Consider the following 20,005-nt stretch of genomic DNA (forward strand, 5'->3'; position numbering starts at 1 on the left):
AACAATAAAAATATTAAATTTTAAATTACATTTCTACAATTATTAATTATAATAATTACTGATATAATATTATTAATTTATTTGTTACTTATATATTATTATTCTACAATATAATAATGACATTTTTTAATATTTTAAATTAAATTAAATTTAATAATTAATATTATAATAAAATATTATTTTTCAAAAAAATATATATAGTATATAATGATGCAGGGTTTTACAATGCATTCTACAATAAAATTTTTAATTTTTTTAAAATAACGAAATTATATTTAAAAAAATGTTATAACTAATGTTATTAAATACTATTATGTAATTAAATATTAAAATTGTATAAGGCTTATTTATTTCTTACATTTTCAACTTTATATTTATTATTTATTAATTTATTCTGAAACATTTTGTACTTTTCATAAATATTACCTATAATTATAAAAAAATCTTCATTTTTAATTTTTTATTTATATATGTGAAAAAATGTTTTATAATAAATTTAATTTTTTATTCAAATAATAAATTTTATTAATTTATCTCTTTTGATCTAAAACTTTTATTTTTTTTGTTGATAGATGCAAAAGGCTTAAGTGAACCACAACGAATCAAGCAGTTGCGTTATCAAATTCAGATCAACTTGGAGGATTATATAAGTGATCGACAATATGACAGTCGTGGTCGGTTTGGTGAGATCCTCCTAACCTTACCAGCTCTGCAATCCATCTCTTGGCAAATGATTGAACAAATTCAGTTTGTGAGACTATTTGGAGTTGCACATATTGATAATTTGTTACAAGAGATGCTTTTAGGTGGTGCAACAGCAGAAATAAATGGTGTTGCAACTCCAGTCCCAATTTCAAATGCTTCTGGTAGTTATGTAAGCAGCAATGAAAGTCCAAGTAGTCCTTTAACTCCAACCAATATACCTCCATTAAGTCCTCAAGATCATATGTTGGCTAGTGGAAGTCCTGTTATAATTTTAAGGGATCTTACACCCATTCAGAATCAAGAAGATGTAACTAGTGTGACTGGATTTAGAATGTTCAAACAGGAGCCTAGTCTTGAAAGTGAATCAACATTTTAAAGGTTTTTGAGATATTAAACACAAAAGAATTTGAAGCATTTATAGAGTGAACTCCAAACATATAAACTCTACAAATCTAAAATATTTATGCACAAATGATATATTTTAAAATAAAATCTGTAAAAATCTCAAAGAACTTTTAAAAAAATTAGATGCAAAACAAATTAAGAGGTTAAAATTTGTAAAAGAATTAATGAAATCTTTATATTTCTGAAAATATAAATATTTTATTTTTGAAAAATGAAAAAAATTTTATCCTGTAAAAATGTATAATTTACATTATTTTTCAAATTTCACATAGAAAATATTTTTATATTTTTAATATTTTAGATGAATAATAAAGACTATATTATATAAAAAAGAAATTATTATATAAAAAAGAAATGAATACAACTATTAAGAAACTGAAAAAAATTTAATTTTTGTTATTATAAAATTTTTTTTGAATATTCAAATGAAATTCAAACATTAAAAATATATTGAAACAAAAATTTTAAAAGAATAATCATTTAAGAATAATAGAATAATAAAAAAAATAAAAATAGATAGAAAAATTTATATATTTTTATAATATCAATTAAACAATTTTTACAATAATTTTAAAAATATATGATGCAAAGTTAAAAAATTTAAAGATCTAAATATTGAATAATTTTAATAATCTTTTTATATGTTGAATAAAATACATAAGATTTCTATTAATTCTTCAAGATTATATTATTTGAATTTCATTCTTTTTTTTTTTTTATAAATAATTTCAAGAATTATAAATGAATTTCTTTGAGTGATAGTATTTTTCCAAATGTTTATAATTCAAATAAATTAAAAAAAATTATTAAAAATATTTAAAAATAATAAATAATATGAAGAATTATATCTTCAAATTTTAAAGATCTCGAAAACTATAAGATATTTTTAAAGTTATCAGAATTCTTACAAGATTCCAGAACAAAAACTAATTTTTTAAAATTGTTTCTGATTTTTTAATAAGAAACTCAGTTTATTAACGATCTCTAGACATTTTTAACAATTTTTAAATATTAGTGATAATCTTAGTAAAAATACAAATAAATAGAATTTTTATTTACATATTATGTTTTATAAATGTTATATATATATATATATATTTATATGTATGTATATAGATGTATATATATACATATAAATATATTTATATACATTTGTTATTTTTTAAAATGGTGCAATTTAAGTGATAATCTTTAAAAAGTTTTATTAAATTTGATGTTCATATTCGTTGTATATGTTCAAAATATAATTTAATATAGTTTTGTTTATAATTTATCAAAATTTTCAGAAATAGACTAAGAACATCAGAAGTGTTATCAAATTTCTGATTGTTGAGTAGTAAGTCATGCTCAATCAATTGCTCAATTAATCTTTAAACACAAATTAATTGTAAAATAAAATCAAAAATCGGTCGATTGAAAAATAACATTTTTTTATTATTAGGAACTTAATCTAAATTAATAAAATTTGATATATGTATAATGATATTAATTTATTTCTTATTATAAAATATTTAAGTATCATATTTGACAAATATTTTCAAAATTATAAAATAATTTTTTTTTGAATTTATTGTTTTAATATGAATTGTCTTTCATATTATAAAAACATTATATTTAATGAAACAAAACATTATTTTTTAATTCTTAATTTCGTTAAGAACAAATTTTTTATTTAATTAAATCTTATTTTTTATAATCAAAATATTATGCAAACGATCGACCATTAACTAAAACTAATTATGTAATTTAATTATTATTACTATAGAAAATAAGTTTATTGTTATTTATACAAAGGGTTTATTAATTATACTATTTATAATATATTCTTACGAAGAATATTTTTGTTACTGTAATAAATATCTGTTATTCCTATTATATAGCATTGTATTATACATAAACATTAATTATAATAATAATAATTATTATTTTTATAAATAATTCTCATAAATTAAACATACGTATCAAATATTTGAAATTGATATTAAAAAAAAATATATCATATATTTTTCTAATACTTCAATAAATATTCATTTAAAAGAAGGCAAGATTTTAAGCATTGTATATAGTATTTTTTAAGATTATAAATTATGTTTGCATATTCACTTTTATTCAATTAATTCATTTTAATATTGTCTGCAAAAAGGGTACAAACATTAATTATTATTATTCCACAATGTAGTTTTATTTATACAGTAAAGTGCCAATATAAAATACATAATTTGCATAATAAATTTATTTTAATTATAATTTAGAATTTTATCAAAAGCAACATTATTCGTTATCGTTATTTTTTTCAATCAAATAATATATTTAAAATTTATTAAATATTTGCATCTTAATATCATGCATATTTTTTATTTCTATAAAAAATAAAATATTCTCTTTATACAAAGCTAGTTTAGATATTTCTTTAATATATATGTAACAAAATAATACTAAAACTTAACATATTTTTTAATTAATATATGTAATTCAAGTAAAATGAATTACATATTTATTTGGTATTAAAATTTCAATTATTTTCCTAAATATATATTTAGATTACAAAAACAATATTTTATACTTATAAAAACTTTAGATTTTATATGTATATATATTAAAAAAATTTATTTGAAGAAATGATAAATATATTATATTATTATATTATATATTATTAAATATAAAGGAGAGGTGGGATGAAAAGTATTGAAAGGAACATTGCAAAAATTTCAAAAATAAAAAATTTAGCCACGACAATCATTTTTCTATTTTGTAATAAAATTCATGCATGAACAATCGTATGCATGATTCAAATCATTATCAATTTTATAACGATAATGTAGAATTTTTTTAATACCAAAAATAAAATTTTTAATAGTATTTTCATTTTAACGAATATTATTATTAATTAATTTATTCATTATTATATTTGAATATTTATTTATGATTACATTTTGTTTAATATTTTAAATTATTGATTAAGTTTTCAATTCGATTAAAATTTATGATAGAAATATAACAAAAATTTATATATAATTATAACGTCCATTCAACTGTTCTTTTCAAAACCTTACAATTCTAACCTCATCTTATTATTCTAAATGTATTTATTTTATGTTAAGGAACTTTTATTTTTTTTCACTTTTTTCAATCATTTAAAATATCATCTAAAATCATCTAAAATAATGTTAACGTAGAATAAAATATAAAAATCTGTGAAATAATTCAGAAAGGAATAATAAAATCGATTGCAAAATTTTCTTATGTGTTTTTATTAATTTTGATTAATTTAAAAATTATATTTTACTTTCGATTAAAAAGTTATTTTTTATTTTTTAAATAACATAGTATTTAGATTAATGCAACCGAATATATTGTTAATATATTGATATTTGAAGAAATAATTAAAAAAAAATATTAATATTATTTCATTGCATATATATATATATATATACTATCATCATATATTTCATTCATAAATTCTTATATTCAATATAGTCAATTTATCAAAAAAGAAAATATAATTTTTTAAATAATGAAAAATAGGAAAACAAATAAAAAATAAATATCAAGACAATTTTAATAATACAATATATTATATTAGATAATAAGTTAACTTTAATAACATTATCAATTAGAAATTTTTTTATATCTTGTTCGAAATAAAAATACTTATTTCATTCCACTTCCTCCTTATATCATTTGGAAAAATCTATAAAAGACATTAAAAAAAATTTGGGATAAAATTGAAAGCACCAAAAATTGTTACTTTCTTTTTACATATTTTGATAGCATTTGATGGGAAAAAATATAAATTTTAATGTTACAAAATCACATTGAAATCTATAATGATTAAACGTAATTCAATGTTAATCCTTTGCGCTCCAACGATGACTCTCAGTCATCATTCGGTTAAGCAACAACTCCAGAGGTGACTCTCGGGTACCACTCGGTTCGATGCGGCAATTCGAACGCCAATATTTATTTACGTTTGATTTTTTTAAAATATCGCTTCACGAATAGATTGCTAAGTGCTTATAATCTTATAAAATGTAGAATAATATACTATCGAATGATTAGATATTTTTATCTCAAATTAGACCATAATTGCGGATCGAACTACTTTTTCGGCGTTAGTCCGAATTTGACAATCATGGCGATAGAAATATTATTTTCAAACTTTTTCAATTTTATAAACATGAAATACAGTAATGAAACTAGTTTAAGCGAAGACGAGTTTGATTTTTCGTTAACGAAATTATTTCTATTCATCAAGAAATTGACAATAGAGAGAAAGAAAATAGTGATAAAAATAGAGTTATAGTATAGTAGTAGAAGATAAAAAATAAGAATAATAGACAATGAATGTGAAATTACGTTATTGGGATTGTAAGATTTGTTCTTAATAAAATAAGAAAGATGAAAGACATTTAAACGACATTTTATTGAGATATTTGTCCTGACAAACAGAAGATGCATCTTGATAATTACTTTATTATTAAAATATCACACAAAACAACAATATAGATTTTATTAATATTCAATAAATTTTCTTTCTTTATAAAGATTGTAAAGATATATAAAATAAAATATAAAAGTTTTATACATTAATTTATGTGTGAAATCATTTTAAGTTAGCTAAAAAATTTAGCGAATGAGTGCAGAAAATCGTCTGGAGTTATTGGTTTGCTCAAACAAAAAAGACCTGGAGTGCAAAGGATTAATCCAAAGATTATTCTTCGGTTATTTTATAAAGAAATAATAAAAGGATTGTAAGGATTGTAAATTTAAACTAAATTTGATTTCAATAGATAAAAATTTAATCAAATTTAACAATTAATATATCTCACTAGAATGCATTAAAAGAAAACAGAAAATTAAAAATCTGCATTAGCTATAGTTCTACCAGCGAATCAATATAAAGTATTCATTTCTTGTCACTACTACAGATGACATACAATAATATAAAAAAGTTTGCGGAACTTCTTTTCATATTACAATTAAAAAAATAAACAATATTTTGTTTAATCATTTTAATTTTTATCATTATTATCATTCGTAATGATAATAAATAATTAATAAATATTTAAATAGAAATTGAATGGTTTCGAAAGATATATATTGTTGATAATATTTTTTTTATAAATGATCGTGTCAAGGACGTATGGAGATTAATTTTCTTTTTCAAATAGAATTTATTTTAGTTTAGCAGTTTATTTTATTTTTTAATACATTATTTGATGCAGCTTGATCTTTATAAAAAAGTATTAATCCATATATACTATAAAAATTGTTTTATTACTTTAAAATAGATCTGAACAATTTTTTCTCCATCATTATTTTAATGTGTTTTAATATTTCTTTATTATTAATCCATATTCTTCTATCGTATTTTGTCTTGCATGACTGTAAATATACATACAATAATATAAATTCCTAATTTCACTTGTCATATTTCACATATTTGTTTTTTATAATAAATTTAAAAAAATTTATAAAATATCTCCTAATAACTTTTAAGATTAATAGCTTATTTATGTACATTAACAATTTTTTATAAAGAATATCAAGCTGCAATGTATTAAAAATACGATACCATTTGAAAAAATGAAATTGATCTTCATATGATTTTTATGTATTCTATAAAAAATTAGTAATAGCAGAATATAAAATTAGTATTAATCATTCAATGTAGAATCTCAGTTAAATTAGTTAGTAAATTAATTCGAATAGAACTGAGATTTCTAGTAAAGTAATATGACATGATTTTGAAATATGACAAAAAATTATTTCTGAATATTTCTTTATATTTCGTTGAAAAATAATTATAACTTATTAAATTTTTTTAAATTTAAGAAACTAAAATTTTTTTAACAGAATTATTTAGAATAAATAAACATTAATTATAAATTAAAATATATAGTTTTTTTTTTTTTTTTGGTTTATCATCATAAAAGAAATTCCGAAATCTTTCCCACATGATTGTGTCATCTGTATAATCACTGACTCATCTTATTAAACAAATACCAATAATATGCATTTTTAAAAACATAATTTTATAAATTTCTAAGTTAAAGTTAAAATTAATTTTCCTTATCAAATTCTACAAGACTTCAAAAAAAAATATTAATATTCTTTAGTATTTGAAGATAAAAAGCAATCTAAATTTGAAATTTGTTAGATTTTAATATTAAATAATTTTTTAAGAATTTTTTCTCTACATTTAGCACGAAATTATTTATTTTAGAAAATATAAATATGTATATTTATTTGAAAATAATTATTAAAGAATTTCGTTTTCTTGAAGAATTTTTTTTAAAAAAATTTAATAGATAATAATAATAATAATTATATATAATAAAAGTTTAGAAAAAAGTTTTTTAGAATTAATTTTTATATTTAAAAATTATTTTTTTTTTATAAAATATAATTCTATTTTTCAACACACATGAATTAACAATATTGATATTGATAATATTGATAATTATGAATATTGATAGAATACTAATATTCATAATTAATAGAATTAAAATACAAATATTTTATTTTATTTTTATTCCATTAGTACAATAGATTTTATATACACAATAGATAACATTCCATATAAAAAATAAAAAATATTAGTTAGCAATTTTATCAATTTATCAATTTAATAAAAAAAAAAAAGCACACGCCATTGCAATGCAATTTTTTTTAGTAAAGAAGTACGCATGCTTTTGTTAATATTCTGTACATTTAGAATGCGACTTGTTTTTTATTTATATTAAAAAGATTTTTCACAAAATTTATCAATTAAAATTATTCGCAAAAATTATTGATTTTACATCTCTCGAATATTAAATTTGTGTAAAAATCTTAAATAGAATATCCTTCATGGAAAAATTAAAAAATAAAAAGATGTGAAAATTATTATATAACTTTATTTTTAAAATTTTTTAATTAATATGAGAATAAAATTATAATAAATAAAAATAAGAATAAAATTAATTCCAAATATTTATATTTGAAAAATTTAAAATATTTTATTAAATAAAAAAAAAAGAAAATAATTTTCTTTTTCAAAAAATATAAATAATTTTAAACAAATCGTTAATTCTAAATGTTTAATGCGACTTCTATTAAGTTTTGTTTACTATAGCTAAAATAAAAAAATATATAATTAATTAATTAAATTAATATTTTAAGATATATCATCACTGATATATAACATATAATACAATTATATAATTATATATTATACAATTATATAATTATATAATAATATAATTATATTAATATGTATATCAGTAACATGTGCATATGTATACAAATTGTAAATTATCGAAAGTGATAATATCATAATTATTACATGTGCAAAAGTGATTAAATAAAAAGAAAACTTAAACAAATTAAAATAAATTTTTACATAATTTATTTATGTTTATTTTTTTTATAAAAATACATGTATTCATCAAATATATTATTATTTCTACTTATATTTAATTAAACTAAAAATAAAAAATTTTGATCATTATTTAATTTACTCCAAAAAAAAAAGTTGATTAATTTCGAAGAAAAATCGAATAAATTCTTATAGTTTTTATTCTTATGTTCTTTCTATGAAAAAATGGAATCATCTTTTAAATATTATTTTATTTTTCTTTGATCAATCTATGATTAACTTATAATGTTTTTATTTTTAAATATATTATATATAGGATTTTAAACAACTTTTTTTTATATACATAAAATATAATCATCAGTCGATTTTAGTTTTTGAAATATTTACACTAATTAAATATTTACATTAAAAAAAATCTGTTATTAATTTTATCTATAGATATACATATTGGTGATAATATTAAATGCGATCATTATTATACTTATTGTATATTACGATAGCCAACATTCAAAATGTGTCTCACATTTATACAAATATATTATAATTATATCATTTTAATTATTGTAATTTCAATCGTTTAAAATTTATTTTATATTTTATTTTCCATTTTTTTAAATAAATATTCGGTAATTTTCGAAAAATATCTAAACTTTAATGTAATAGTAGCAATTATTTTTAGCAAATATCTCAAAAGCTAAGATTAATCGATGATTATAATATATATATAATTCTATATATATATATATACCTACATAAATACACATATACATACAAGTTTAAAACCTTGTTTTTTATAACATATTTAAAAATTATCAAAATTCACATAATATTCCTAAATAATTCTTTCAAAAGTATTATAATTTATTGGTAAATATTCCTTATATTGTCAGGAATAATAAGTTTTTCGAGAAAAACTTTTATTTTGTAATTTACAAAAAAATTTTGAAATAAACATTGTAAAATAGTAATAATAATAAATATTTCATATATGTAAATAAATAATAAACAATAAATCGTACTACGTCATATTTTAAATGATTTCGATGATGAAAAAAATTTTATAGCTGTATACAGAACAAATTTAAAAAATTATAAATAATATTGAATGACTTTCAAAGACGACATAATCTATAATATTTGATTAATAAAATATACAATTCTATTTGTAATAATAAAATTATTTAAAAAAAATAAAGATGACTTGAGATCTCGAAAACATCTCTTAATCATAAAACATGCATACAAATATATGAATAATATATAGTTTAGAAAATAGTTGCGTAGATCAATTAAAATAAAATACTTTATATTCATATATTTATGAACAATCTAAGAATTATTTAATTAATTAAATAAAATTAAAACATGTAATGTATTTAAATTTTATTTTAAATGTATTTAAATTTAAATTTTAAATTTAAAAACAAAAACGTATTTAAATTTTTATTTATGAAGATATTTCAAATCTAATTAATTTTTTTAAAATATCAATTAATGGCATTAAAAATCATGAATGATTTTTTTTAATATAAAAAATAATAAATATAATTTATATTTTTTTTGATTTAAAAAATTATCATAAATGTAATTATAATGACAATTATGATATAATTAGAACGACATTGGATAAGTGGGAATCTATTGTATTTTTATTCTTAAATTTTTTTCAAGTCATTTTTCAAAAAAATAAAATTATTTTCCTAAATCAATTTTCAATAGCATTTTTTTTTATTCAATTTCATAAGTTTTGTATATATAAAGAATACAATCTAAAAATATAAAATCTATGCAATTCTATCAATTGAATATTCCTTGTGAGATATATTGTTCGTTGATATATATTTTTTAAGTATTATTTTATTTACTGAATCTGGTTTTTTTCCCAAATTTTAAATTCTATATGTTCTCGTTTATTTGAAAATAAAACTATTGCGAATTATTCTGAAGAAATTGTTTCTCACAAATCGATCTACGTTAAAAAACTGTCCAAGTTTCGAATGTTAACGTATCCTGATTTGTTTGCAAATAAATAAGTTTCCATATACCTGCAGATATTTTATAACATGTTTGATTTATTAAGAAAAAATATACGAAAATTATCTAGATATAGACATAAACTATATAAAACGTGTGTTCATAACATAAAGTTAAATCTATCAAAATACACAATTCATAGTAAAATATCCACATAGCAATCTAAAAAGGAATACATTTAAAAATGAAACTTTCGAGAGTATTTTATAAATAGATACACTTGTAAAAAAATATTTTTCAACAATTTTCAAAAATTTTATTACTGAAATGAATTTGTATCATATATATTATAATCCTCACAGTATTATTAAAATAAAACTTACTGTTAGAATATAAAACGATTTCTGAGTTAAAAAATATCTACCAAAAAAATTTGAACAAGAAGTGAAATTATTTATTATGAATTTTTTATTATTAATTTATTTATTTTGTTAATTCAATTAATAAATTATCATTTAATTATAATAATAATAATCATTTAATTATAAATAATTTAAATTCAAATTTATGAAAAAAATTATTGTATTTTCACGTATTACATAAAAATATATTTATTTTTAAATAATTATCTTTCAAAATATTGTAAATAATTCAAATTATTTTTTTTACTATTCTTCTAATTAATTAAATCTCTTAATTAAATGAAACAAATATTGAAGAATATTGTATACTTACAAATTATATATAATATTTAAAAATTAAAATAAATCTATCTTACAATTCTTACAAATCATGTATGTATTATATATATATTCTAAAACAAATTGCATTGCATAAAATTCATTTGTGAAAAAACGAAGAGACAATCCCTCAGATAGAGATTTTAAATTGGAAATACGGATTTAAATCAGGATTTAACACGAATTTAAATCAGATTTGACAAATCTGCAAACGAGATAGAAGCAGAACTGATATAAATGATAACTGAAAAAATGACAAAAAATCTCGTCTTCTCTGAATGAAAAAAAATGAATTATAAACAGATTTTTTCAGGATCTCTCTTTCATTATTTATCAGTATAATCAATATAATCAAGTTTTACTTTTTCTCTGATAATAGCATTTATTAAATATATATATGAAATGTTATCATTTTTGTTAAGAATTAATTTTATTATTTTATTATAATTTTATTATAATCAATAAAAATGTTTGATGATCCTGTACTGAAAATAATTTTATGTCAATAAATAATTTGAATAAAATAATTATAAAAAAATGAAAGTTTTATCACATAATATCGAATACATTCATGTATAATATATATTTCCAAGTTATATTATAGAATATTATAAAATAATATTCTAAAATATTATAAAATAATATTTTCCGTATACATTTACAATATAATAAAAAAATTTTGTAATATAACAATAATTCATAATATATTGTAAAATATTTTGTTTCTTTTCTCAATTTCTTTCTCTTATTATATACAAATTCCTTTATTCTACAATATTTATATTTTTAATCAATTATTTTAAAACTCACAGTAAGAACATTATTTTGTAAAAAATTAATTTCATCAACTTCAGTCTTTTTTTTTTTTTTATAAAATAAGATCATTAATTAAGCTCAAATTGTGCACGTTTTCGTTTTTTTAAGTTTGTTGTAATTTCAGAAGAAATAATGTTATTTGTATCTCCTTTTAACCATTCTAAAAGCCGAACTTTAGCTTTTCGGCCGATAAGAAAAAGATCTCTTTCGAGACGAGGAAGTTGATTTGCTAATGTAGGATCAGATATTGGATTTTGAGCCCAGTCCATAACTAATCGAAAACGAGACTTAAATGTCTGAAAGTAAAGAATGAAAAATTTATATGTTTTCAAAAATATATTTAAAATAATAATTATGCACAAAAAACATCATCTTGATGACATTAAAATATGTTATTTTTAACAATATTTTGAACAATTTTTTCCTATAGATATAACTATAATTTTTATTTAGTTTCTGAAATATTTGCAAAAATGATTCATATCGTATTTCTAAAATTTGATATAAATTTGAATGTGCTTGAAATAGTTTAGTTTCAATTTGAGTTAAAGTTAAGTTTTAATTTAAATTTAATAAATAAAAAAGATAATTACAATTCATGAAAACAGTATACAAATTTACTTCACGTTATCTAATTATATAATATACATAATAAATATAATTTCTAATATTTAAAATCAACGTTAGTATAAATAATTACATTTAAATTAATCTACAATTAAATCTACAATTAACATTAATTTTATATTACAATTAACATTAATTCAATAAAAAAGATAATATTTTATTATATTCGGGTTCTAACAATTTGATTCGAAATATAATTTTGAAATTTTTACTCTTAATTATTGATTATAATAAGTTATGGAGCAATTGAAATAATCAAAGAAAAGACATTCCATGGAATGAAAACAAAGATATAATGACATGTTTCATTTTGAGATCACTTAAATTTATCAAACTGACAATATTGTTTTAGATATTGAGAAATTTGAAACATGTAAAACATGTATTTAAAAAAACACTAATAAAATCGAGCATTTATAAGAGAGGCAATGAAAAATGAGATATCTGACATTTGAAACATTGTTCAGTGCTGGAATCCTATACATGGAAAAAATTATCAATCTAAAAGAAAAATTTTTTTTTTATTTTTTTATAAATTGGTTTTGGTTAATCTAATAAAATGATGCTTCTATAAAAATTAAAGCAAAATTTAAAGCAAAATACAATTTTAATGCACAAATCCAATATTTTAATTTAAAAAATGTTAAAAAATTACATAATAGTGAATTTTTTATTAATTATTTTGGTAATTATTTGTTAATTAATTAGAAAAATAATCTCTATAATATAATATAATTAATTGCTATTATTTATATATACATATTAAATATTTTTATAAAATATAATAAAAACATTGCAATATTAATCTATTAAATTCAAATATTTAATTTCAATATATTATTTTTTAAGTTCGATTGTTGAAAGAAAATAATAAAAAGAAGTTTTATAAAAATTAGTTTTATTTTTTTAATAACAATATTTTTAAATATTATTATATTATTAATATATAATAATTTTAGCAAAATTAAATATGCAGAACTATTATGCACTTATTTTATTATAAAATTTATCATAGAAGAACTATGCCATATTATTTCATTTGTTATTTTTACATCAATTTTTATAATGGCTCCAGAAAAAAAAAGGAACAGAAATTACTACAAATTTATAAAGAAAAATCTTTACGGGAAATTAATAGTATAATTATAATTATAATACTATAATAATACTATTATATACTATAATTAGTTAATATACTATATACTATACTATATAATTAGTTAATATTAATATACTATAATTAGTAAATTCTATTTTATTTTATTAAACATAAAATAATTAATGAATTTGTGAATTTAGAAGATATACTATGAAATAAAAGCAGCGAAGGAAATGAAGAAAAATGAGAAAAAATGAAAAAAAAAAAATATGTAATACAGCAAATATAATGGATATAAATGTTGATATACTACGTTATTTCATATACAAACGTTAAAAATTATTGATAAAATTATTTAAATCACTTGTATGTGTTTTTATTTAAATTAATTTATCTGTCTATATTCAAAAATAAAATTATAACAATGTAATAAAGAACATAAAATTAATAAAAATAATTTTACAACCATTTTATATCAAAAGTATTAGCACGTATCGTAAAAATCTATATTTGTACGTTTTAATTTATATTCTTCACATATATTAAAACAAACGAAAAAAAAAAACTGATAATCATTTTACTTATTCTTATGTTATTGTAGAAGTTGATTTAATGGATATTTTTAGATTTATAAAAAAATATCAAATAAAAAAAAAGAAATTATGTCAAAAGAAAGAAAAATTATATTGAATTTGTACGAACAAGATAAATCTTGTTGAAGAAAATTGATGAAATAAAATAAAGAAATCGTTTTATTATTCGCATTAAATATTATTAAAAGATTTGCAAGTACATTAAATATTCATAATCATGTACGTAGTGTAAATTATCGTACAAAGAAAAAAGGAAAATAATCAATATAATTAAATAATATAATTAAAATCTGTAAATAAATTTTTCAGAAATGATTACAATGATTATATAAGATCATGATAAAAAAATTAACTTAAAAATAGAACTAAAAGAAATTAAAAAGAAAAAAAATATTAAAAAAATATTAAAAGATGCAAAATATTCTGCATGTGTCATAAGAAGAAAATTATTTATTAACGAATAGAATTTTCCAGAGAATTTTAAAATAAAAATAATGAATTTTGAAATCAAGTAATGAATTTTAGTAATTCAGTAAAATAAGATCATTATTTTTATTAAAATCAGATAACTAAATATTGAAAGAAATATAATATTAAGTTAGATTTGAAAAAATCTCAACAGTTAAATACAGAAATGATGAAGTATACGAAAGTTTTTATCCAGTTTTGGAAAATTAATATAAATTATTAAAGATTCAATAAATAAATCTATTTAAACAATAAAAAATAAACATTTTTTGTATATATAACAAATAAAATATTTTAAATAAAGATATATATACAAAAGAAGTGATTTAAATAATTTCATCAATAATTTTTAACATTTATATACTAAATACGTATTGTATCATTTAATTTTTTTAATATTTATATTAGTCACTGTTAATCAAAATTAAATTTAATAATAATGTATTAAAATAGATATTTTTTTAAGAGAAAACCTTGAAACTTGAAAAAGCTGAATCAAAACAATATTGAATTTTCAAAATGGGATTTCATAATCGATTATCTAAAAAAAAAAAATCCAATATTTTCAAAGCAAACAGATTAAAAAATTTTCAATTTGCCAAATAATATATAAATTGTTTAGAAAATTTCTGAAAAAATATAATTTTCTCTGAAGAAATTAAAATTAATTTATTTGATACATATAATAAAAATTGTATAGAAACAGCTAAAATTTCATAAAAATCATATATGATTTTTAAATATACAAAGAATCATGATGTAGGATTGCGTAGCAGCAGATGGAAATTGAATATTCATATTTATAAAAATATTTATAGAAGAAGCAATGAATAAGATGAAATACATGAATATTTTAAAACGAGAATTAAAATCTTTGATTGAAAAATTACAGATTACAGATATTATTAATATATCATATCATTAATATAACTATTCTACTGTATGTGTTAAAGAATATTTGACATTTTATTTTCTTTATAATGATCTAAAATTATTAGAAATACCATCGTCAATCATAGAGTCTCAATTTAATAGAATTCAATTCAATTTATGAAGACAATTAAAAATCTAATTAAAAAATTATAATATAAAAAATAAAAAAAATGTAAAAAAAAAATAGCAGAAATAATATACAAAAATATTAATTGAATCGATGCCAAGATATTGATCTGCAAGCTCATGAAAAAAATAACAGACTAGAATATTATTATTAATATAATTATAATAATATAAAAAATATTAGTTTTTTTACAAATATTTATTTATGCTTAATTTAAAAGAAATAAGTTATTATGTATTTTTATTCAAAAATATAAATATAAATAAAAATAAATAATATATATATATATATATATATTTTTATTTTTTTGTAAGTAAAAAATTGTATAAGTTGTAAAAGTTATGTTATTCAGTTTTCTAAATGTAAATCTATAAATTCAATATTCTATAAATATAATTCTAATGTGTATAAAATTATTAATTAATTTTGCAACTAATTATATTTTAAGATTAAGATCATTATAACTAAAATCCTTTAAATTACATAATTACTTACGATATGAAATATTAAAAATTTTTGCTGATATCTCGAAAACTAAGGCTATCAATTATATGCATAGAGAAAAGTTGTTTAAAATATTATTTCTTGAAATTAATAAGATTGCCTTTTCTGCAATTACTACAATAAATTAGTTTATAAATATTATTTACAAATTATAAATTATTTTACCTTAAAATTATTTTAGAATCTTATTTTAATATTAACATTAAGTACCTGACAATTGAAAAGTATAAAATATATATTATACATAAAATATTATACACATAATATTATAGATTATATTTGTAGAATCATTTCTAAAATTATTTTTTCATTCACTTCAAAAAGAAATTGATAAAAAGAAAGAATAATATTATGTAGTATATATTATAGTTAAAAATTATTAAATTTCATATTATTAAAATTATATTATTATTAAATATTATTATTAAATTAAGAAAATACAATTAAAATAAACGTACATATATATAAATTATATATATATAAATTAATTAAATTATTAATTCTTTTTAAAATAATCTTTATAGAATATATATAATAATAATAGAAAATATACGTATATATACATATAATTGATACTGCCACATTTTTTATGAACATTGTACTCAAATCATTGACAATTAAGAAGTATCATTATTTTTATTTTGCAAAATTCAAAGAAATTAGAATCATATAAAAATAAATAAAAAAAATATAAAATTAACTATAACAATTTTATATTGACAATTATATTGGCAAAACATGCCATTATTTGTTATTGTATTTTAAAACTACACAATACTTTTAATTTAATGTTTAATCTTCTAAGAAAAAATATATACTAACAATTAAATGTCAATAAAACAAAAGCAAAAATTAATATGAGATCAAGTATTTAAGTGATTTAATTTACTACTTAAATACTCACTTAAATAAAATATTTAATTCTACAATTATATATCATATTTATATCAACAAAAAGTTCAAATTTCATAATTTTTCACAAACAAAATTTATTATTAATTATAATTTAATAAATATTTAACTAATATTTAATTTAATTATTAATTTAACTATTTAACTAATATTTAAAAACAAAAAAACACAATAATTATTTTGACTAATTTATTTACCTGTAATAAGCTTTCTGTGATTTGTTCAGAATCTCTATCATTAAATTTTCTTACATGCATTCCTATTTCATAATAAAATGGATTCCATTTACTTAAGACAATAGCATCAGCATCTGCTTCTAAAATTTCCCTAATAATACATTGTAAATAAATAAAAATAATAGAAATGAATATTACATAGGAAATAACAAAAAATTGATTAAACAATAACAATTCAAATAAAAATTAGAAATCAAACCTGTATCCTTCTTTATATATATTTGGTACATCAATACTAACTATTGAATCTTTCAAATTCTTTAATGATTCTGCTAACCATAATGGAAATTCTACTTTTGATCCTACCTTTAAATCTCTAGATGTAGATGAAGAATCCAAAAAACCTGAATCCAAAAAATGATATATATTTCAAAAAATTATATATACATATATATATAAAATATTAAAAATTTTATCAAAGTTATATTATTATTTTTTATTACCTAAACTTGTTTTGTAAAATATACATTATATTTTTTCTTCTTCTCCTTTTTAATAATAGTTTAATAATCTTAAATTTCTTTATTATTAAAATCTTTTAAATTCTTTTAATTGTAATAAGCATTTTTTTAAAGAAAAAGATTATAAAAATTTTTTATAATTCATTATGTATTATTAATAGTAAAATACTAAATTAATAATATTATCTATATTTATTAATAAAAAATTAGATAAAAAATAATTATATTATTATAAATTTTACATTATCTATTATACATATAGTCACTCACAGTGTAAATTATACAATATAGTACATCAATTAAATCTGTTTTATTATATTCAAATTTATATTATAATAGTAAGTAATGAATTATTTTAAGATAATTTTATAATAATAATTTCAATATTATTTTGCATTTATATTTAGAAATATATTTTATATTTTATTATCTTCTTTATACAAAATATATTATATAAGTTTAATATTAAATAAAGTCTATATATTTTATGTTTATATATTTCTATTATATAAATATCAATAATATAATCTAATTTAAATGTAAACATGCAATTTTTATTTTTGTAATATAATTATATTAAAAATACAAAAAATTTTGAAATAGAATGTTCAGAACAAACAGTTGTATAGTAGTTAAGGAACATCACAATAATAATTATTTGATTTTATTGTTGATAATTGATGAGAATCTGTGAAAATCACAAGTTAAATTTTTAAATGAATATATTTTTCATTACATATTCTTATAACTGAAATTAAAAGTTTTTTAAAATACTATCCAGACATGTAATCTCGAAAGTAATAATAAAGTCAAATATATATATAATATAATATATCATCATTATTTAACTATCTCAGATACATTTTTTTATTTTTAATATTTATAGAAATAATCATGTACATTTAAATCATATTTTATACACACACACACATATATATATATTTGTTTATTTATTAAGTTTTTAAAATTTTTTATGAGATTTTATTACGAATTTATAAATTCATTTTTATCCAAATATTACATAAATTCTATTTTAATTTATTGTATTATTTCTAATAATATTAATTTTATTTATTTTATTAAGTTAACATGTTTGCAGTTAACATGCAATAGAGTTTTAGAAATATTGCTATATATTTTTTGTAATATTTTTATTAATTATTCTAGTATTTAAATAATGAATCATAAATTCATTATTGTTCATTTGTAGCTATATTTTGTTCATTATTATATATAATATATTATATTTATTTTTATAAAATTTTCCTTTGCAACATTTATCATATAAGTGAATGCTATACTATAATATTGAAGGCTTCAAAAAAATGAACAATTTGATGTATCTCCTTAGATAATAACAAGAATATTTTTGTTAAATGATATTGAATATAAGATTTTAATTATTTTCATGTTTTAGCTATGTTTTGTAATAAAAAATAATTTTGACATGTTTTGACATTTTATATAAATTATAAAAATATATTAAAATAGAATTTGATAAAAATTAAAAATTAAAAATTTTTATCAATATTCTTATCTTGTTATTAGCTAAGAATTCTATCCATACACATTTGTAATATATTTTAATATGTATAATTTCACTATAAATAACTATATGTTAAATAAAAAATAATTAAATAGAAATGTAATTTATAATTTATAAATTTAACAAATAATAAATTAGCAAAGAAGAAAAAAGCAAAATAAAAACAAATATTAAAGGAAAATTGAATATTAAAGTAATAGATAACTTAATATAACCTCAATAGAAAATGTAATGATACATAAATAATTACCTAAACCAAGCAACTCTATTTCAATTTTACAAGATACCCGTTCTTCAGTAGATAAAATATCATTTAATGCAAAATAATCGGGTGTATAACTTTGACAATATGCCATTTTATAAAAATAAGAAGTATAAGCGTAAACAATGAAATTATCTAAAATTTAAGTATATTCAATACAGCCAATAATTCATTCTAAAAGTCACTGATTTTGCATAGACTTCTAGGGAAAAATAAAAGATTTCTATTATTATGAAT

At 17.2% G+C, this 20,005-nt stretch overlaps 2 protein-coding genes across 5 annotated transcripts in view; one reads left to right on the top strand and one right to left on the bottom strand.

Moving 5' to 3' along the window:
• The window catches only part of Hnf4 (Hepatocyte nuclear factor 4), a 109,326-nt gene extending 106,341 nt beyond the window's left edge, over positions 1–2,985 (top strand). For all 4 annotated transcript variants that reach the window (XM_012489369.3, XM_012489368.3, XM_012489371.3 and 1 more), the window contains exon 7: positions 573–2,985. In XM_012489369.3, coding sequence (XP_012344823.1) covers positions 573–1,081 — 509 coding nt within the window. In that variant the 3' untranslated portion in view covers positions 1,082–2,985. The remainder of the gene's footprint in view (positions 1–572) is intronic.
• Positions 2,986–11,711: 8,726 nt separating this feature from the next.
• Psf3 (DNA replication complex GINS protein PSF3) lies at positions 11,712–19,954 on the bottom strand. Its single transcript, XM_003695692.4, has 4 exons — positions 19,757–19,954; positions 17,699–17,843; positions 17,461–17,590; positions 11,712–12,296 (listed from the first exon to the last, which is right to left on the bottom strand). The coding sequence occupies exons 1-4, from the start codon at positions 19,860–19,862 to the stop codon at positions 12,069–12,071; spliced, it is 609 nt and encodes a 202-aa protein (XP_003695740.3). The 5' UTR covers positions 19,863–19,954; the 3' UTR covers positions 11,712–12,068.
• Positions 19,955–20,005: the final 51 nt, after the last annotated feature.

Source organism: Apis florea, unplaced genomic scaffold (genome assembly GCF_048593485.1).
Source record: "Apis florea isolate Af1SG1 unplaced genomic scaffold, ASM4859348v1 contig_3758_pilon, whole genome shotgun sequence".
Lineage (NCBI taxonomy): Eukaryota > Metazoa > Arthropoda > Insecta > Hymenoptera > Apidae > Apis > Apis florea.